This window comes from Malania oleifera, chromosome 4 (genome assembly GCF_029873635.1).
Source record: "Malania oleifera isolate guangnan ecotype guangnan chromosome 4, ASM2987363v1, whole genome shotgun sequence".
NCBI lineage: Eukaryota > Viridiplantae > Streptophyta > Magnoliopsida > Santalales > Ximeniaceae > Malania > Malania oleifera.
In genome coordinates, this window is record NC_080420.1 from 8,899,195 (window position 1) to 8,921,975 (window position 22,781).

The 22,781-nt window shown below is 37.4% G+C and overlaps 2 protein-coding genes across 6 annotated transcripts; both read right to left on the reverse strand.

The window, feature by feature from the left end:
- Positions 1-1,044: 1,044 nt before the first annotated feature.
- On the reverse strand, positions 1,045-2,319 carry LOC131154090 (uncharacterized). Its single transcript, XM_058106595.1, has one exon. The coding sequence runs from the start codon at positions 1,999-2,001 to the stop codon at positions 1,510-1,512; it is 492 nt and encodes a 163-aa protein (XP_057962578.1). The 5' UTR covers positions 2,002-2,319; the 3' UTR covers positions 1,045-1,509.
- A 3,153-nt stretch (positions 2,320-5,472) lies between these two features.
- Positions 5,473-22,555, reverse strand: LOC131154091 (phospholipase A I). Of its 5 annotated transcripts, none has more exons than XM_058106599.1 (18): positions 21,714-22,555; positions 20,052-20,199; positions 19,785-19,863; positions 19,498-19,651; positions 19,179-19,388; positions 18,836-19,081; positions 18,571-18,733; positions 18,229-18,489; positions 18,029-18,150; positions 16,496-16,657; positions 16,135-16,327; positions 15,860-15,996; positions 9,045-9,183; positions 8,624-8,830; positions 8,060-8,531; positions 7,758-7,974; positions 7,568-7,657; positions 5,473-6,224 (listed from the first exon to the last, which is right to left on the reverse strand). In XM_058106599.1, the coding sequence occupies exons 1-18, from the start codon at positions 22,236-22,238 to the stop codon at positions 5,778-5,780; spliced, it is 3,972 nt and encodes a 1,323-aa protein (XP_057962582.1). In that variant the 5' UTR covers positions 22,239-22,555; the 3' UTR covers positions 5,473-5,777. The 5 variants fall into 5 exon arrangements, with proteins under 5 accessions (XP_057962582.1, XP_057962581.1, XP_057962580.1 ...); XM_058106598.1 differs by having other exon boundaries at positions 8,060-8,534; XM_058106597.1 differs by having other exon boundaries at positions 15,860-16,032.
- Positions 22,556-22,781: the final 226 nt, after the last annotated feature.

Here is a 22,781-nt window from a genome sequence, read left to right on the forward strand (position 1 = left end):
TATACATAGTTATTCATGTGTCCATTATCCATTTAACCATGTTGTCCTACAACCATATATATATTTGTAAATGCATAATTTAAGGATTTAATGAATGTGAGCACACTAATAAACTTTTTTAAAAATTAGGGCTCATAATTATCAATCTCAACCATAATTTTTTTTTTTTTTTTTTGAGGATAAACATCTCAACCATCAAATCAAAAACACAATAGATGTTGCATCTGATACAAGCGGAGGAAAATTAAGAGAAAGCTCTCCACCCACATCACCTAACCCACTAAGTCTGGCACAATCTTTGCACCCAAAGAAGATCTTGTTGAAAATTTCATAAGAAGATTAAAATAGACAAGGATCAAAATTTAAATTTATTAGCGAAGTTAATTATAATTCTGTTCACGCTCTGTTCATTTTGACTCCTGGATTAAGTACAAAGAAAATGAAAAGAAAAGAAAATAAGATTGAAATCAAATTTCTATTATATTTTCTCTCATCTTAAACATGATCACAAATGAAAATTTATTCAAATATATATAAAAGATAAAAATAAGGGTAATAGCATGTAAAATAAAAAAAATAGGTTCATTAATTATTGTTTTTCCTTCTCATTTTTATTAATTACCAAAAAAAAAAAAAAAAGGATTTCTTAATATACTCCTTTCACTTTCTTCATGTTTTTCAAGTCCCAAACATGGCTTTATAGTTTGCAAAGCAATTTTAAAATGAAAAAAAAAAAAAAAAAATCTCATTGTAAAGTGCAAACCTACACGTGAAAATTATGGAAGCAATGTTCCCATGTAAGAATTAAAGTAAATAATGATGGTTTTTATGATATTATAGAAAAATATCATGAGGTAGCTTTCTCAAATGGCAATTAAATTTTTTTTTATTTTTTTGTAATGGGAGGTGTTCCACAAAGACCAATTGCAGAAACTAAAGGCCCTTATTGTTTATTTTACCTTATTCCCTTATTTTGTTCAATGCTAGTGCTAGTTGTACATGCTTTCCTGGCTGTGTTTGTTGCCCCAGTTGATGATTTGAATCTGACAAGTTTTTAACCATTGTTATTATAATTACCCTCTTTGAATATGTACATCAAACTCCTGAAGAAACAGATTTCTTAATTTACAGATCTGTTCTGCATACAATAAAGTGTTTCCTTCTGTCTTACTGGTCTGAGGGTCTCTGATATTCTCTGCATATATGCCACACTTATGTCAAACTTCAACAGTTTAGCGCATCTATCTTTTGGGTCTTCAGAAAAAGGCCAGGCCTCTCTGCTCCCTGGTAATGCACAGCTCTCTAGTACTTGCTGAAGACTACAAACAAGATCACCATCGATCGAAGCGAGCAGTAGCAGAAGCAAAGATAACCATAACAACAAGAATCACCCACTTGAAAGTACTTAAAGAAAATTTTAGAACAAGAGTGAACAAGAGAAGCAAGGAATCACTGGAAAAGAATGGGCAGAATGGGACAGTACTATAACACAAAGGTTTCATTGTCAATCTAGGTGTTCAAGTTGTTCTCATCACTTTTCAGGATCCTGTAATTGAAACCGGGAACTCCATTCAACCGATGGCTTTCTGCAACTTCCACAGCAGAGCAGATGTTTGGAAGGAACCCGCTCCCACTTCCTCTTCGCTTCTTCCTTTTCCAAGTCATTGTGAGGGACCAGAAACTTGGCCTGGAATGGCCACTGCTTGAACCGACATCCACCGGCCGAGGCACTCGAGAACAACTTGCTCGGTGCTCTAACTCGAGCTTGCTGAAGTACTCAATTTCCTTCATGACAAGAGATCCCACAGTTCCTCTTGTGCCTATCTTGACAGGAGCGGCTGCAGCCATTTTCTCAGGGAAGCTGACAGCTGTGCTGGCCTCATATAACATCTTTTGATACAGCTTGAAGGATGCTGGAGGCTTGTGGGTGAAGAAGAGTGGTGGATCTGTGTCCTTTTTGCTTTTGCTTTGAGTTTGGAGCATCCCTTCTTTTGTCTTCATAAATGTCTATACATGTGCTTTATTCAAAGTGGACAGTCTCTCATTTTCTCACGAGTTGGAACTCTGTGCAGAGATGATGATCATCACATTCCTGTGTTAGCAATCAAAAGCAAACAAGATTTCTAAATTCACCCTCCACCCATTTTGACTAGGTGGATAGTGATTTTGCAAGAAGAAATGATCATGCCAGGATGGAGATCGATCGACTATTTATAATCATGCTTTTCCGGAATATTAGGTGACATTTCTTTTCCTTTTCTTTCTTTCTTGTCTGGAAGCTTTTTTCAGGTCTTGTGGGGGCCCTCTCCGTCTTTGGCTTTTCCACTTGCCTTTTGCTTTTGTCCCTAATTTATCTTTGTTTCTGTTATAGTAGTAGAATTCGAATGAAGTCTACTTCTAAACATATAGCGCAGCTAGGGTGATGAAACTAGTGAGGGAAATCATTTGTTTCTTATCCTTCGGCTTCATGATAAAATAGGGTCATCTCTATCAGGTCTATGCTCTTTGGTCCCATTGAAGTTAAAGAGTATTTTATTGCCAGTTTAGTAATGTATTGATCACTTGGAAGACTAAAGACTATTTTAATATATCATGGAGTAGGATCAACAACCAAAATGCATAATTAGGTATCTCCAGAGATGCTCCATTTTGCTTCTGAAAACAAATCAAGTATATGTTCTCTAAGGCCGCGTTTCTTTCTAAGGTTTATGAAATTGGACGGAACTGATTATGATAGTAATCGTGTCCCATATTTATACTGCCATATGCAATGGAAAATGGTAATCATTGAAAACTAAAATAACCTTAATAAAAAGAACAGCATAACAGGAAAAGAAAAAACCACAAATGGCCTTTTATTTGCTTACCCACTGCTACTGCTAGCATGTAGGGAGGGATGGAGCAATTTTATACCCTCTTTGCTAGTTCTATATATCCCACATCTTTTGTTGCACCAAGCATGAGTTAAGGATGTTTAGCCTAATCTAACCAAGTCGGTAAAATAAACGTGCCTTGGGAGACATTCGAATGTTCAGAGGTTGAAACTTTCATGCACGAGGTCTAATATTTAAATTTTTTTGAGTAGGAAAGGATATGAGGCAGAAGATAGGCTACCTGCTCTTGCATTGTCCGAGTCTAGTGAACATAAAATGAAAAAAAAAAAAAAAAAAGGGAAAAAACTAAATACCCATACATGATGAAGTCATGGATTTATGAGGCAGGGAAGAAGGCTAAACGAGAGCCACAAATTAAAGGGCGAGTGATTGGCCTATACCGACTCCACTTCAGATTTGAATAGTAAAATTCAATGATTATGTTTAAGCCAGGAGGTGTGTTTGGCACTATAGAATCCTGATTTGAGAGAGGGCCCTGTTTCACTTTGCTTTCCAGTGAAACGAGGCTGTAGAAGAAAGAAAAAGGATGGAAAATCCAATTACAGCGCCCAATCATTCATCATGCCGCATGTTACGAAAAGAAGCTGCTGCTATGGGGACCATCTCAGAGTCAGCTTTCAATGAAAATTTTGATAATAACATAAGTTTATATCTTATGTGCAATTTATTTTGAAAGAGAGAGAGAGAGAGAGAGAGAGAGAGGAAAAAGAAAAAGTGAGGAAATGAAAAGAAAGAAAACTCTCTAAATTTTCTATTGTTTAATCAAAGGAAAGAACATGCATCGTAAATTAATGTGATTCAGCTGTCTGTCTAATTTTAGAAAAGGTATTAAAGGGATAAATTGCTCAGACATTATGTTCCAAATAGTTGATTAAATTTTCTAATTTTGATTAATGTTTAAGTTTATTGGTTGTTTAGTTGAATTCGATTACCATGTGTTTTAAAAGCCATTCACAATTTAAGAAGCTGATTAGTCGTTCAAAATTTGAAATAGTATCGTAACTTAACCTAGCTATGAATTCATCTATAATTTGACCGAGTCCCATTCTTGTTGAAATTTCCAAAAGGGTGTCAATATTTGTACAATGCTTATGATGCTAGAATGGAATGTAAGTGAAAGAAATGAAAAATTAGGTGGAGAATATGTAAAAATATAAACACCAATTCCATTCTATTATATTCCATTATTGTATATACCAAATATACTATTATAAATAATCAACATAGTCAATTTTTGACATGCTTTGAAATATATATATGTTATTGAATTATTAATACTCCCTTTCTCTCTCTCTCCCTCAAGAAAATAGTCAAGAGCAAGTCAAGTCTATCCATACCTCTCATTTTGGAGAGATTGCTTTTAAAAAATAGAAGCCTCATTTCATCTGCTTTAGGGAAAAGAAAAGGGCAAAGGGAGCAAAGGACAAGCTTTAATTTCAAGTCTACAGTGTCAAGTAAAACTCTTTGTTTTGAAGGCAATCCAATTAAAATACTAATTAACAACAGCTGTTTCACCCTTCAGCTACACATTAAAATTTTGATGCATGAAGCTGTCATGCCAAATACCATTCCTCTGTGATTTAAAGAACAGTTTTGTTAACAAAACAAAGGGTAACCAATGACAAACCAAAGTGCCCAAGAAGAATTACACATTAAGAGGTTCCTTGATACAATTTGATTATTTTCAGTCTTCAGAGCATGTCAAAATTTGACACTGGGGATTATCTATAACAGTTAACACCCTGTTTGGAAATTTAAACAAAATATAATTCACTTCAATTGTATATGAACGCATAGGTGGAATTCATTTGCAAATGAATCCATGTGTTTTGCTTACAATATTGGATTCTGAAATTCAACTAAATTCTCACATCCAGAGGACCAAATGAAATGGAGTATTAACCATTAGTTTTTCCCACCTCACAAATAACATATAAAAACAAAAAGGTATAAAAGAACATGTTCTCACTGCATTTTTCATGCCCAAATACAACTCATACCTAATATTCCTTTGATCAAGGATTGAGTTGTAGTATCAGAACCTATAGTTTCTTAAAGGATTTGTTTTTTTTTTTCGGAGTCGAGTTCACATGTTTGTTCATGGGATGGGATGGAGTCGACATGAAATAGAATCTTAAGGAAAAAATTGAACAAAGAACGACAAGTGACTGTTGATACCATTCAACTCCTATGCTGCAAACGTAAGTGACTCTTGATAGCTCAAAATGCAGCTATCCGCACTATTATTTTATCTCAAAATATGATCCAAAATAAGCACAACCTACAATGAAGCCCAACTGCAACAAGGGAGAGAGATGGTGAAGGAATTGAGGTGAAATCCACAAATTAGCAGCATGGTTTCTTGAGTAAGATTTGTTCTGTTGGAGGGGCATTTTAGTCCAAAAAAATGCCACCATCCTCCTTTTTTCGATTTTTACTTGTGAATTCTATCAATTTTTAAAACCAGATTTGCAATAAGAAAACTCAATCCTGTGATTTGTTAAGCTTCAAAAGAAAAAAAAAAAACAGATTTGCAAAATAAATTTAAAAATTTAACAGGACTAATTTGCACCGAATGGAATCTTAAGAGTTTGCTCTTTGAACATAGCAGAAGCATATAGAATAAAATGTGTTGAAATGGAGCATCAATTCTGTACATCTGTATATCTATAAATGTAAAACTATTTACTTCGTGTTAATGTAATGAGCCTGAGAATTTCATCTCAACATAGGATGGTTAATTTGTAATGAGCCTCAAAATTGGATGTCATCTCTTATTATTCTTTTTTTTTTTCAGTTATTTTACTCAACACATCTATTTTCTTATTCCCTACTTTTGCAGGCTTCAATTTTCGTCTTCATGTACAAAATTTTTTCTACAAGCTATGGCATACCAGGGAGGTGGCAAGAATACCTCAGCCTGCGATGTGAGGCAAGAGCATTGCGTAGAGCAACATCAACGCTTACACCTTCCCAGAACAATGTGTCATAGAACTGACACACAAACTGCGACAGCTCCTCCTCATCATCATCCCAAAAGCCCATCGGATGCTCCCCACTTTTCTCAGCATCACTATCTTCCCAGTCACTCACTGGACTGACAGGTTCTACTTCTTCATCTTCGGCCTCTTCCTCTCCAATCTCAAACTTCCCATTTTCAAAAACATTGAACTCCCCGGATCCATGGAAAATGCCCATTTGTACTTCAGAAGGTTCAGCTGAAGGGGATATTACAGCTTTGGCACCAGAGTCCAGGAATGCTTTAATCAAAGTAGGGGTAGGCCCGTATATTCCTGTGCATATGATAATCCGGTCCCTCCAAGCTCCAATCTGCAGTTCCACACAACAAAGCATCGAATATGCAACAATTGCCAAAAAAATGTAAAAGCTTCCAGTCAACTATTTTCAAAAAGCTCTCTTGTTAGCTCCTCTTCCTGTACTCTTTTAAGGGGAGAATGAACATCCATGAAGTTGCACACAACATTAGGAGCAAAAAGAGATATACTAACTCCCTTGCCCCTTTATGTGGTAATCCCACATCATCTTCTTTTTTTAGACTCAATTATCAGAGAATTTCTAGGAGGTTGGATAGGTAGAAAATAGCTTTTTCACTTCAGGAGTCATTATCTTATTCAAGATTGTCCATCTTCTATTCTGTTGTATTCTTTGGCACATTTTGAGATCATTGCAAGGCTGGTGCATATGTTGCAGAAATTGAACAGGGGTTTCCCTTGGTTGGTTATGGGCGAGAAGGATAGAGATCACTTTGTAGGATGGAAGATAGTGAGAACTAAAAGGGAAGGGGTTTGAATCTAGGAAATTTTGTGTTGGAAAACATTTCTTTGGTGGAAAAATGGATGCGCCGTTCTCCTTCAGAACCTGACTCACTTTGACATAATGTAATTCAAAGTATGTTTGGGCTTCAACAGAATGGGTGCAACGCTACAGTTGGAAATAATATTACCTGTGCTAGTCCGTTGAAATTTGTCACACATATTATCTTTTTTCCCTCATGTTTTCTTTGAGGTTGGTAATGAGGAGAAAATTTGTTTTTGGGTTGGGGAGGCTCTTTGGCTTGGGTTTCCCCCCCTTTCATTTGTCTACTCCTCGTGAACTAGAATTTCCAATTTTCTTTTAATTCAAGAGGGTGTGCAGTCTTAAGATTTCCATTTTCTGCAAAATTTTAAATACGAGAGAATAATCTTATTGTTTTATTGGATGTGCTTAATTTTTTCAAACTTAGGAAGGAGAAAATTTTGAGATCTTGATTCTTCAGGGGATCTCAGGGAGAGACAATTTTTGCCATTATGTGTATTTCATAGGATAGAAATGCCTAACATCACATAATTTGGTCTTGGATACAATGATTTTACTTGTGTCGCCTTCGTGTTCTGCAAAAGTTTCACTGGACGACATGCAGAGAGATTGAATTGCTTTGTTGCAGTAGAACTGTTTAATAGTTTCAGTTCCATTTTTGTTGTTTTGGTTGTTTACATTGAGTTGTTTGGGATGCCTTGTCTCTTCTAGTATTTTTTTTTTGTTTCTTTTCTTTGTTTACAACTATTCTATTTTTTCTATTTTATTTTATTTATTTATTTATTTATTGTAAAAGAAATACTAACAAGGAAAAGGAAGAACTAATAAATAAATAAAAAATGGCCAAAAAAGTATACCATCCAACGAACATCATCAGGTGTTAAGTGCACGGAAGGGACTGTTCTACGAAACATATATGCCCCAATTTCCCGGTCATCTTCCATGACCTTCACAAAACATTGAAAACACGAATCAATTTCCTTGCACTTCAAACAATCAAAGATCATCAAAAATGGAAAAAAATTAATAATAATAAAAGAACAATACTTGTGTTTGGCGTCCTATGTACCGGTGCACTACACCTCCAATTTGGAAGTATGGTCGATATGCAACCAAATCAGCAACAGTTGAAATGTTGGTAATGGTTGATGCATCCTTTCTGCGACGACCCCTTGTCGTTGAAAGCATATTAAATTTAACACTCTGTAGAAACTTATCTGCAAGTTCTCCAGGTTCAGCAACCACAAATACATCATTCTGCCAACTGGACAAATGAATATTCAATATGTAAGAGCAATGACAGAAGCACATGTAAAATTCAAAAATCACTGCAATTTGGGAAAGTTGACCTTATTATTAAGCCCAATGAGTCATTTTGGAGAGCTAAATGTATAATGCCCACTTGTGGAGAACTCTGCAATTTCTCATGCAATGATCGGACAGGTGAAGAGAGCTGCCTGGGTCCTGAAGGAGACCTTGGTGACGAAGCATCTGTCTTCCCAGATTGAAATCCATCCAAGCTTAAAGGTGGGACTAAATCAATCCGTCCAATCCTCTGAGTACCAAAATCAGGACTGTACAGAAGTGGGCTTGACGGGAAGCTTCCAGTGAAAAGAGGTGAGGTAAATGGTGTTGGAAATGTCGTTGCTGGTACTGTCTTCAAAGATCCAGGTAACCCATTCAAAAGAGATAATCTTATTCCATTTCGGGCACAAAATGTCTCTAGTGACCGAGCATGATGAACAAGTCTTCCAGAATTGGGGTTGTTAGAAGCTTCGACAAGTAGTACATTACGCCTCCGACCTAAAGAAGGGTTATTTTCTTCTAGCACAACAGATAACCAATTGGAATCAACATTCAACTAAAAGCATATCCAAAGCACAGCAAGCATCTAAAGAAATCAGTACAAATACCAGAATTTGAAGCCTTTGCCGTTGGAAACTGATGAGATTTCAAATTCTCTGACCACTTTTCATCATGTTGGTATGGCAAAAGTAGCCTCTCGCAGGCATTTTTGAATGCCTGAGGGTTGTATTGGATGTATTCCTCAGTTGCAGATTCCAACTTCATCCAACCCACAGGATCAGTCTCATCCAGCTCCATGTCGCAACGTTCATCAACTTAAAGTGCAAATTAATATAAAATAAAATACAGAATCAGACTTTAGGCTCGACTCATTAAACAGTGACAATATAAAGGAATACACTAGTTTAGATAAAAATGGTATAGCCTAAGCAAGTAAACTGGACTCTGTTTCAAAGTTTTACCAAAGAGAAAACATGTTATATTCCATGCAATGCAGAGAATAAAATAACTCCAAAATCAAGACTCAACCTGGATTAAACCGAAAATAATGTATTTCAGGAAGCATGGGTAGCAATGTGCTTAAAGCTTCCTCAGCCCGTTCAACAGAGCAAGCACTCTCAATCAACACTTGTCCAGTGTCCAGATAACGCCAACCACCTTTTCTGGCCTGAGATAACAGGAAAACTTTTTAAATAGGGAACGCAATAATAACTCACACTTTACTCAAAGAAAAGAACCTTTTTACAATTAGCATCAGCTAAAGTCACCAGAAAATTCCAATACTAGCAAATCACAACGTGGTACAAACATTACGAAAGGTGATCCATTCTTGTCCAGGAACTCTAAATCTAGTGATCCAAGGTTTTAATTAAATATATTTCAAATATCATATTCATTTTTGTTAGTTGAAGTGAAGAATTATTGCATTATAAGTCTATTATCAGTTATTATGAATCTAACATAAAAAACTCTCTTCTAGGTTTAGAAACTCCACAAAACATCATGTCCAAACACACAAGTGCCATCACACATTTTTCACACCCCCCCGGTTCCCCATCATTCCATATTTTAGAGCATGTGCCATATAGCAATCCAGTTCGCATTCCATGAACCAGAACATTCCACATTCTAGGTACATTGATTAAACCATCCAGGAAATTATAGCAGGGATCACAATTATTACTCAAGCTTTAGTTGACTCAAGGGAAAGAACTTCTACAATCAGCATCACAACCATTCAGGAAATGATATTAGTCCCACTTCAATGACTGCGTAGCTTGCAATCTTCAATACTAAAATGATGTAATGTTTGTCAATATGTTTTTGTTAACTCAGCAATAGCTGAATAGCCTTACAAGGCACTTGTTAGTTTGCTCCATGTTTATAGCCAGGTTTATGGTCAATGAGAAGCTGCAATTTGCAAACAGGTATTTATTCATGAAATATTGATAGAAAAACATAAGGGAGCTGATCTGCATGAATACATGCATGCAATACAATGTTACACATGGCATAGAGCTCAAATCAAACTAATCCTTGTTCTACAAGGCAATTGAACAAAAAATAAGAAAAACTTCAAAGAGAGCATTGAAACTTAACTCAAAAACAGGTTTTTGAATTGTAATAATTGGGAGGATGCATTTCCCACGTGATATTTTTTTAGGACCATTCAGATCATTTTCCCCTTATTTGGATTCTTCTAGTGTAAGCCACACCATTCTGTTTCGAAACTATGTGGATTTCTTATCCTTCTCTGCTAGTCCTTACTATAGGAATCTTGAAATAATTGCTTGGGAGAGAGGTGGGAAGAATACAGAGATAGATAGCTCTTAAGTTGCCTCCAAAACTTGGACTATGGAGGTCTTTGGTGATGGTGTGGATTAAGAAGTCTATTATTTTAGAGGAGAATCAGGAAATTGACCATTGAGAAGATTTGAGTATTACATCAGAGGATTTGGAGTATAGGAAGCCATCTCTTAAGAAACTTTTGAGGCTTTGTTATTAAAGGAGGATATGAGTTGGGAACTAAAAGGTTCAAGTATAAATGGACCAAGGAGGGGGATTGCAACTAGATTTTTTTCACAGAATAGCTATAGTGGCAGATGTAGGGTGACATGACTAAAGAACTAGAATCTAACAGGCGTTTTATTTCTATGAATCTGACTGCCATTGTTGAGGAGGTGACAGGGTTTTTTAGAAATTTTTATAATGAAAATAGTTGGCCATGTTTGAGGGGGTGTCTAGTCTACTTGGTTGGAAAGGCCTTTCAAAGAGGAGGAGCTTAGCAGGCAGTGTTTAGCATGGATAGAGAGAAAGCTCCTGGCTTTGATGGTTTAATTTAGCCTGCTTTCAGAGTTGTTGGAATATGGTTAAGTTTGATTTGATATAGGTGTTTCAGGAGTTTCATGCTGCTAATGGGGTGATTCCCAAGAGTATCAATTCAACTTTATCACCATAATTCCTAAAAAAGACCATTCTGTTAGAGTTGAAAATTTCTGCCCTATTAGTTTTAGAGTGTTCTTTTTTAAATGTAATGGAAGAATATGTGTCAAGAAAGAAAGAAGAGAGATTACAACATAGGCAAGGACAGAAAGTTCTCAAAATTAAAAAAATAAAAATAAAATTAAAACTAACAAAAGCTGGTTGAGAAAAAACCACTTCAATTGTAGTTCACCGAGCACTTCAAATTTGCTAGTTCTCTCTTGCCCTTCATCACCTTCTTCATTCAACCACCATCGAGATGAACTTTACTTGCTCTGGTTGCCAGTAAACCATCTTATCCATCAATTGCTAAGCTTCGAATATTTTCCAGTAACCTCCTCCATAGGGGAGTGCAGAATTCCATCCTTACACAATTGCTTACTAGCCAATCCGCTATCCTCAAAGATAGAAATCCTCCCATCCTTCCAACGGACATGGCAGCACATATGATATATCTCTAAGTAAATCAGATGAGTCCAGACACATATCCATTTTGTTCCTGAATCTCATCCAAAAGAAATTTGCCATCACAATCAAAGTCACTATCTGACATGAACCCATTTCTTCTTCCCCTTACCTTCACTATCCCTCTCAGTTGTAGCACCCTGCTTAACAATTGGATCTTACAAAACATAACTTACCCTCTATATCTCTCCTCAAAATTTTTCTTGTTACCCCACCTGAAATATCTTGTTTCTCTACAAAACTTTTCCTTATTTCAATTCCCATCTGTATCACCTTCCGATAAGCACAAATCTGGCACCTAAACTTATCGGAGTTAGTCTCCTCGCCAGAAGTTTCCCCCGAAACATCAATTTTATTGCACAGTTGGGCAAAGACACTGGGCCTACTTCAGAAAGGGGAAATTGAGTGAATCCATGCCCATTACGTGAACTGTGGCCTGTTGGCCTGATTGCTAGGAAACTCAACTGAATCCATAAGCTGTCCATTGAAATTACTAGACGAGCTTTGGGCCTTTTAGCTAGGAAACTTACCTGAATCCACTGACCACCCATTGAAATTATTCAATGGGCTTTGAGCCTGATTTCTAACAGGAAAAACTTGTGAAGCCTGTGATGGGCATTAGGCCTGTTATGGAGAAGATAATTTAGTTGAAACAATGGGTTGCACATTAAACTTAGTTGGACCTAGCCCAATAGCATCCGTCACCTAACCAGCACAAGGTAATGTGGATAATACCTGGCCACCCAACTCCGGATTCCTCCTTGTTACTCTTGGACTCCCAGGCTTTAAGCCCTCTCCCCATCAAAAACCTTAGCTGCAACGAAGTCCTCTGGAGTCTGGACTAGCAGCCGTTGCCACAGCCATCGGAGATCGCACACCGCAATTCCACACACTGCTGGACCTTTGGCAACAAATCTCCCACAAAGACATCCTTCCTCCATTGATCATTTGGTTGACAGACTTATACCCAACGTCTCTCTTGAGGTTAAGAACCTTCTGTGTACCTCACAATGACTCCAAAGCTGCAATCACAGTGACTCCAAAGCTGCAACAAGACTATGCCAACTTTCTGTTTTCAAGCCCCCTGGCATGAAGACAGTACCTGTCCTTGTTCGATTTTTTTTGGGGGGGTCGGGGTAGGCCCCATTATTGTTTGATTACGCTCCCAGTTCCAAAAACTTAACTTTGCCATTTGATCTACCCACCACCCATAAAATGCATTCTGCCAAATGTATTGTGAAAAGTGAAACCCTCTAAACTGTAGAATATGGAAGACAAATGTGCACCCGTATTGCAGTCAAAAGAGTTCCTAAACCACTGACCAAAACCTCCTTCCCCAACCTTTCCAGATGCAGATCGAAAGTCTTGCTTTCAGTCAAGACCAACTTGAGGAGATTCCCCTCCATACCTTCCTTTGATTAGATCCACTGAAAAAGAAGAGAGAAGAAAACAAGAGAGAGTGATTGCGAGGGCAAGAAAGATATTTATGAGATCATTTCTAAGGTTTTGGCTGGTAAGATGGAGGAGGTAATAAGAAGTACAAGTTCTAGTTCCCAGGTGGTTTTTGTGGGGATTAGGACACATCATACTAGATGCCGTTTCTGTGGCTAATGAGATTGTGGAGGATGTTATGAGGAAAAAGAAGAGCTTAACATTTTAAGCTGGATTTTTTGAAGGTTTGTGATAGGGTTAGTTGGCATCTTTGGATAGGATTTTAAGTAGAAAGGGTTTTGGTCTAAGTTCTGAGGCTGGATTAAGGATTGTCCTTGTCTCCTTTTCTGTAATTACTAATGGGGTACCCAGGATTTGGTTTTCAGCATCTAGTGGTCTGAGGCAAGGGGGTCCTCTACCGGTCCTCTACCTCTTTTTTGCCAATGTGTTAAGTAGGATGTTGGGAGGGCCATCAAAAGTGATATTGTACAGGGTATTGTTTTCAGTAACGATGGAGTGACTGCCGCTCACCTGAAATTTGCTGATGGGACTAATCTTTTGTTGTCTGATAATAGGTCGCCTTGTTTTAAAATTCTAAATATATTGCAGGTTTTTGAGTTATTTTCAGGGCTTAAAATTAATCTAGATAAGTGTGATTTAGCAGCTATAAACTTGAGTCAAGACGTGACAATGAGGTTTGCTGCTCTTGTGGGGGGGATATTGCAGTGCCTTTTCACTTTAGAGGTTCCGTTAGGCATACCCATTCTGAGAGATTTTGGGATCCAGTGATTGCAAAGGTGTCTAAATGTCTTGATGGGTCAAACTATGTGTTTTTCTCTATGAGAGATGACAGTACTCTAAAATCCAAGCATGTCTCTCTTTGATTCCCCTATTTATTCTTGTTTAGGATTCTGGTGATGGTTTCTAATAGACTTGAGAAAATTTTGTGAAATTTTGGTCAAGGGTGGGTGCGAGGAGGCATCATTTTATGACTCAGGAGGTCGTACATGGGACTAAGAATTTTGGTGGGTGGGGGGGGGGGGGGGGGTTGTTGTTCTCAGTGATTGGTGTCTAAAAACATTGCTTTGGTGGGTAAGTGGCTATGATATTATAATTTGAAAATGGATTCTTCTTGTATAGGGTGTAAATTTGGTCTGCAAGACAATAGCTGGGATGCTAATATTGCATCTACAGTTTCTCATGAAAGCCTATGTTTTCCAGGTAAATCATTTTTTGTTTCCTTGTCTCAAGTATAAAGTAGGAGATGGTTGTAGGGTTCGATTCTGGAAGAACCTTTGTCTTGGGGAAGTATGTTGCCTTTCGTTCTACCTTTCAACTTTGCTTTCTGAGGCAAATAATTCTTCTTTTTCTCATTATTGATAGTTTAACTGTTGCCTCTTGGGGTTTTTAGTTTTGTAGGAATCTGAACAATGGGGAGATGGAGGAGTTTTCTCCCTGAGTTTGTTGTATTCTTATTGATATTATCTTCTTGGGGATGTTTGGATTCAGTGTTTGGACTTCTCTGGGGCTTTTTCTCATAAATATTTCTTTTCTTGACTTAACCGGACCTCTCATTCATTTCCTCTCGCTGATGAGTGTGGAAAGCAGGAACTCCTTCATAAAGGTAAAGGCGCGTATATGGATGGCAGTTTAATAGAGTATACACCAACAATTTGCCACAGATTAGAAGACCTTATATGGCCATTTCTCAAGATTTATGTGCTATGTGTTATGCTAATAACGAGGTTTAAGCTCATTTATTTCTTTACTGCTCTATTGCTTGGTGCTTATGGAAGAAACTTCTCGGTTTGCTGGGGGAGTATTGCATTTGTCCTCAGTTTTTTGGATTTTTTTTTTCTGTTGATTGGTCTTAAGAGTGTCTGGGGGTCAAAAGAATTTTAAGATCTTGTGGCAGATTGCAGGTTTTGTTATTATATGGGGACTTCACCACAAAGAAATCCTTGGATTTTTAGAGATCATGTTTCATCTCCTGATTCAATATGAGGCAGAACTATTATTTGGCTTCTGCATGGGTTTTCTCTACTTGGTGTTTATGGATTATTCAGATAAACAGCAGCATGGGTTGGCTTCACTAGCTTAATTTATTTTCCTATTGTATTATTTTCTTCTTTGCTTTTTATTCTTTCCTGCATTATTTTGAGGGTTTCTCATCCTTGTACCTTCTTTTGTCTCAAAAAATTCTTTTTTAACATAAAAGGCCGATGATTTTGAGTTTTTTTTTTTTTAATGGAAAAGTGTGCTTATGTAGGCCAAGAAGAAGAATCATGGGTAGATCCTTGTAGGATATTAGTGGAGAAAAATTGGACAACAGTTGTGTTTAATTAATTAGTTTATTATTTGTGTTTAGTTTAACTAGTTGAAGGATTATGTGTATTTGGGTCTGAATTTGCAATATTTGTGTATTTTGGGGTTCTTTTGTAATTTCACATATCTTTAGGGGTATCTGTGTAATATCTTGTACTAAGCTTTCTTATAGGCAGGTATGAAAGCAATATAAGAGTTCGGTTTTTATGGTGAACTTGAATTGAAGTGAACAGGTGATTTCCCCTACCTTGTATCTCCTCCTTCTTCTTCCCCACGGTTTTTATGGTGAATTTGAATTGAAGTGAACAGGTGATTTCCCCTACCTTGTGTCTCCTCCTCCTTCTTCTTCTTCCTCATTTCCTCTCCATCTCTCCCAGGTTATGTGGCTGTTGTTCCATGATGCTATCCTGCTTCATGGCCCCTAGAGCTTAAAGAACCCCAACCTACCCGGGGAAAAAAATTAACTCGCAAACACATCATTTTTTTCCAACTAAGACAAATATGTAATTCTTACAACATGTTAGAAACTTTTTCTTCTTTTAGTAGCCAAAAATCTGTGAATTGTGATAACTTGAAAGTGATCAGGATCCTAAAATTAAACGAGAAATTCTCTGAGGGGGGAAGAAGGGGAAAGCAGTTACCTTTGCTGGCACAGAACCACATCCAATGGAAACCAAGCAATCAATTCTTGTGTCAGGCCACAGAAGTTGAGCTTCTCTAATGGCAAAAATAGTAGGATTGTTTGCCACTATAGCACCATCTTGCCAGCGGTGTACTTCTGCAAGAGTAGCAGTAGGAAAACAGAGACTCACTCCTTGGACAAAAAAGAGAAAAAAATACACCATCTTACACATTTAATACAAATAAAAACAAGAAAGAGAAGAATCAGTATAAGCAGGTTCAGACAAAGAAATACCATCAGAGAAATCATCAAGATAGTATGGAGCAGCAGATGATGCTCTGATAGCTTGCCATATATGATGCTTACAGCTTCCAATAAAAGCACTGTGCTTGTAGCCAACTTGAGCACCAGTAGTTGCTGTTCCTAGCCCACTGACAGCTGAACTATCTGAATGTGCAAAAGGTAACTCAGGAGTACCAGCAGGATACTACACTCAGAAACAAGGAACTGATTATTTCAAGAAATATTTACTAAAAAAAAGGATGATTATAACCTTTGTATTCAAACCATCAAGGATGCGTATAAGTTACAATTACCAACACTTAAATGTGTATGTGCAACCATTTCAAAAGCAAAAGTTAGTTTTGTGTTGAACCTGATAATTACGGAATAAAAAAGGCTGCGCTGGCATCATGCTGACCAGAGTTGATACTACAAAAACTTTTGGAATGCTTTTAACTGCAGACTCTATCAACAAGTCTCCATCTTCATCAGCACACATCTCCTTCAACAGCCTCTCAAATTGATCAGCACTGTGCTGCGAGACCACAAACAATCTTTGTTTCAGGCATGGTTTTAAAGCCTGGATTGGTGACAAACCCGGTGAAGCCACCAAGTCGGTTCAACCGGTCAGACCAGCCAGTCGAACTGATGGTCAAACTGGTGATATTATATATACGTGTATATATACATGTACATGCGTGTTAACATACAAAGAGGGTTACTAATGGTGCTAATGCTGATAATTATTGTTATTATTAAAAGCTCAATAAATATTAATAATAATGAGAGGGGATTAATATTTTGAATTCATTTGAAAGAGTAAAAAATTTTAATTAATTAATAATATTAAATAATAGTAATAAAGAGTTTCATTTATTTAAAATTTATTTGCATTCTGTTTGGATCAAGAATTTTTTATTTAAAGAAAGAATATTCAAAAAAATAAGTAGAAAATTCATCTTCTATTATATTTTCTTTCTATATTAAATACCATTAAAAAATTAAAACTTGTTTTAGCATGATTTAAAATTATGGAAAATTAAATGTTACTTATGTACAAAATCAAAATTTTGTGAATTTATTGTTACATGTTTTGTTTCCTACTTCACTTTCAATTACCAAATATGAAAAATTTAGATTCCTTCATATTTGTTGTTACCTGATATATACAGGTTTCAAACAAGAGTTTAAGGTAAAAGATTTCAAAATTTGATAAATTCTATATTCATTACATGTCTAGACAATATATATATATATAGTGCTAATTTTTTTTAAACAAAACAACCACATTACTGTGGCAAGGGGTTTCTTCCACAGATGTGAGGTCCTAAATTCTATCCCAGGCGGCTGACAGACAGCAGCATTATCCTTTTTTAATGAAAACTGAACAACCCAGTCGACTCACTGTGTCTGGCCAGGTTGAACTGAGTCACCCAAGTCTGACCGAGTTGACCCCGGGTCACCAAATTTCTGGTTTAAGCTCTTTACCCAGACTGGTGAGTTGACTGGCTGGCCCAGTCCAGCTTTCAAAACTATGGTTTCAGAGAATAGTTACCATCCAGTCCAAAGCCAGACATTCAAGAAACCATGCAATGACATCCTTTCGCACTCCTTTTAAACACAAGGAATATTTTAATTGATAGAGAATTTGGACAAAAAAGAAACAGAAAATCATTGATATAGAAAACTGAACAATCTAAAATGAAAACTAGCCCTTATAAAGTTACTTGAGAGGTTTAACAAACAGCAGCAACCAAGAATCACAGGTTTCAGCCTTCTTTTACACTAAAAAAAACCCATGGAATTTGTTTATTTATTTATTTGTGGGGATAAGGGGGAGGCAGGGGCCCACTTTTAATTAAAATTTGATAGTGAGAAAAAAAGAAAAGAAAAATGAGTAAAATACTTTAGATCCATGCACAACGACTCTGAAACTTTGTGATGAACTTTTGTAAAGCTGATCCAACTTCTCCCTCCAAGTTGCTGCCTCGTTGTCCTTTGGCACAGGTTCAGCAAACACAAGCTTTCCTGAGGAATTTCAGTTGCAAATTGGATAAAGAAACAAAGCCAACTATGCGACTATTTTTTAATGCATTATGCACTCACCAAGTTTCTTGTATATTTCTTCACATTGATCCAAGGTCATTAGTTTGATTGCGAGAGCAACAGCAAGCATGCCTCCGGTTGAGGTGCCACATATAAGGTCAAACATCTCATGTATCCGCTTTCCAGTTCTCTTCTCAATTTCTTTAAGAATCCGCACAGTTGCCAGACCTTTCATGCCACCCCCATCCATTGAAAGTATGCGCAGTCCTTGCTTTGCAACCTGCCTCCCTCTTATGGCACGCCGCAGATTTTCATTCTCTCCTAGAAGGGCAGAAAATGAATAGACCTTACTAGATTTAAAACAATGTCAATTCAGGGGGAATATTGCATCCACAGACATACCGAGAATTGCCAAAGCACGAGCTGCAGCTTTATATACACATGGCTCTGGTACAATCGTTAAACGCAATAGAAGATCCCGCAAACTTTCTGAGGTAACAAGAGTATGGCGATTCTCCATGCAGAAGGCCAAATTTCCAATAGCTAATAAAGCTAGTCTTTGAACCTAACCAACAAAGTAAATTTAGGGGGGAAGAACTCATGGTTGGATTACCACGCAATAAAGCAGAACAGAAACAAAAGCAGGAATAAGAAAATGGGCACTTGCCTCTGGGTTTTTATGAGCACATAACAGTTTCAGCGATCTCAATACATCCTTTGTCAGCATCTTTTGAGCGACAGAATCAGATGCAAAAGACAAATTGACCACAACTTGCAATACAGAAACTAATTCTTCTGGGCCAGTAGATTTTAATACTCTTTCAATTGGCTGCATTATGTCAGATTTCATCAACTGCATTGCTACTGAAACATCTGCAGCGAGGGATGAAAGAGCAGAGCACGCTTGTTCAACCTGTCAGAAGGAAGAATTATTTAAGCAAAGTACTCCATGCAAGGAAACAAAGACAAGAATAATTCAACTGGTAGCATACAGGGGTTTGCTGACATACCACATGACGATTGTCACTACTTATCATACTTATCAGCTGTCGCAGAGCATTCTCATCTTTACCAACAGCTACACGGTTTCCTTGGTCTTGCATGATCTTAGCTAGTGCAGATGCTAGTAAAGGGTGATGACACGAAGAAAAACGGAATATAAGAGAGAAAAAAGCACTCAATTTGTGTCTCGATGCAACGAAATAAGAACTATTCTCCATCTGCAATCAACCCCAACAAAAAAAAATTCTATTAACTTGAATGGCTTCATCAGATTGCACAAGAAGGTAAATGAAAAAAAAAAAAAAAACATTGAGCATCATTGAGTACCTCTATTTGTACATTCACAGATCGTAAATTTTCATCAGCCACAATCTTGATATTTGCAAGGGACAAGTGGCGAAGTTTTTGCAATGGCAAAATCTCAGGGAGAAATTCAAGAGGATTACCAAAAAGCCTAAGAATGCGTAACTCGGCCATAGCCCTGCCAACTGAAGAGAGACGTTAGGCCATAAGAAAAAAAAAAAAAAACGAAAGATGTAAACACCAGAAAGTTCAATGAAATACCAAGCAAAAGAAATAACATAATCAAAGAAGTTAATTGCTAATGAAATGACCTGAAATCAAGAAGAGGTCGGACTAGCTTATTGTGCTCCAATGACAATTCCACCAGTTCAATGCACTGTCTCAACTCTACTGCTTCCAATGAGAACATGAATATATTAGCTTCCAAAAGATTTGTAAAAAAGAATTCAATAAAGTGAGGTAAGTTCCATTTGTTCTATATTTCTTATGTTGTTAGGAAGTAGAAACTAGAAACTCAATATGGCGTAATAACAAACAGAAAATATTAGAAAAATAGAACTGCCAAATTCTATGCATACCAGGTACAGAAACCAGCATGTTGTTGTCAACACTGAAAACTTTCAAGTTTTTCAGCTCACCAAGCTCAGGTGGCAACAGTGTTAGCTTGTTATTGTCAAGGTATAGCTTCTCAAGAAGTGGCAGTCGAGTTAACTCTACAGGCAATACCTGTCAATAAGTGCACAATTAATAGGCATTAACAATTGCACGAGTCAGTTGCTCAAATTACATGCAGTTCAATTAAAACATACAAATGATATGACAATTCATTAGCATCCGCACATTTAAATTTTAAAAATATTATATGAAGAATTTCTACAAAATTTTGTATTCAATGAGGAATGGGAGTTTCCTGATATTATTAATTTCTGATTGGCAATGTTCTAAAGGGGAAAGGCGTGATGGGTGTTTTAACTCTCATGGGGTGAGGCGTAAGTTTCAAAGAGTCAACACTTACACCTTAGCCTTTAGGGAAAATTATATTTACAAATAAATAATCTATATATATATTGAAATGTATGTATAATTACCCATAAATTTTGAAGAACATTCAACTATGATATGTCATATGTAAGCTATGTGTTGGTATTAGGCTCAAGAGTTTTAACAATTCACTCAGGTTAGAGCATTTAATTTTTTTATACTCATCAAATTAAATTTTCTTTAGACTAGTTTAAAACCAAATATAACATAAAATACATAAACCTGAAACATGTAATCCTCAACCAAGAAAATGCATAAGACACACCCTTTGTGCAAATGCATAAACCCTATTGTTTTATGTGTTTGCCTTTCAAGATTGGTATTTTGGAATATGTCTCATTACATTTTACGCATGCCTCGTCTTGAGGCAAGCCTCAAAGCAAGCCTCAGGCACCCTTTAAGATATTGCTAAATGGTACCAGAAATTTTTATAAATTTTTTACAGCCAAACCACCATCTGCCTCCAGAGATAAAGAAAAGGTTTCTAGCATCTTCTAAACCACTATAATAAGCAGTGGTGTTGGAATTCAGCTCAACAAAGCTTCCAGGGTGAAAATAGAAAAACATTACAGGTTTCCAATTGAACCACCAACTGAAACCTGACCTGGCTTATGCCTATCATCATTAGGTTGCTAGCGGAGCAACTGATATGTCCTAACTTACATGGCTGTTAATCGTTAATTGTTATTGCTTTTGCATATTTCAGCTCACCAACAAATTAACAAATCAGGTGACAGGATGAGTGCAGCATAATCTTAAAACCTACAGTAAAAGAAATGGCAGGTACTCAGAGCCTATGCTAAATGAAGGCTTATTAGGTTAGGCCTCTTCACTATGATTCAAGAATATAATCAATTGTCTAAAATGTGACATGATTAAGCAGCTTAACCTAATAATATAAAGATACACTACTTCAATTTATTTATTTCACAACAGAATTCCAAGCTTTAACATTTAGCTTTGTAGGAGGAAAGGATCAATCAGGAAACATATTATTATATCAGAATACAAAAATGCAAGCACCGAACTGATCCCATTGCAAAATTGGATAACAATAGGAAAGAAGTGGGGAAAAAAATACTCAAAGATGGTTAATCAAGGAAGCGCAAACCCATTTCGGCCTCATAGACGGCAAGCCACAAAACCACGTAACAAATAAACAACAACCAAATTTTTGGGTGTGCGACATAGAGACTCACCGACAAGCCACACCCACAGAGGTTCACAACAGTGACGCTCTTCCAATGCTCGCCGCAACTTGACACCCCATCCACGACAGCAGAAGCCGGAGGTGTGAGACTCGATCTAATCAACCGCGTGAGAACGCCGATGCCGTCGCTCTGCTGCCCGGACCCGACGGCCTTCGACATGGCAACGCTCCTCAGCGGCTCTCTCCGCTTCACCACCTTCATGTCTACACCTACATTCCCCCCCTCCTCCTCCACCGCCCTCATCTCCAGCACCACTGTGTCCTGCGGCAGTGGCAGCGCCACCATCAGCTGCGACTGCAGCCTCAGCGCCACCTGCTCCTCGTCATCCCCAGCCGACCAGTCCAGCTCGATCCGAAACCCTAAATCCTGATCCTGCGACGGCTCAGAGGACGAAGACAACGACGAGGACGATGCCCTGTTGTCGTCCTCCGCAACCGCAGCTTCTTCAGTACCATAATTCAAGGTCAGATGAAAGATTTCGGAAGGCCTCTTCCAGCCCAATCCCCACGACATGGTCGTGAGATTTCTAGGGCTTTACAGAAACGATCGAAGTAAAAGAATCAGACTTTTTCAATTGCGTTGCGGTTTTCGAATAAAATTTATTTCATGTTGCCTGTAATGTTAGAAATGTAAAATAAACATCACCGTTCAATTTAACATTCATTGCGTTTGACAAATTGTATGGAGAAATTCTAGGGTTTTAGGGTTCTGGGGGAGATGACTTCTTCAATGTCGAGAGAGAGAGAGAGAGAGAAGAGAAGAGAAGAGAAGCGAAGAGAGGAGAAGAGAAAAGAGACGACTGGCTTTTTTACTTGGATTACAGATACAGGACATGTGAAAAGGCTCTGGCTGCCTATACAGCAGAACAAACGCCAACTAGAGGTGAAAGCAAACAACGTCGTTTCAACGAGGACAACCGCCGCAGTCGCGCTTGCGGTAATTTGAAAAGGCACTGGCATTCATGAATCCCGGTTCGTTGATTTGGGACAGTTATTTTGCGTGTTGACGGGTAAAAAATGGGCTGTTATTTTTCCAAAATATATCTTCTCTAAAAAA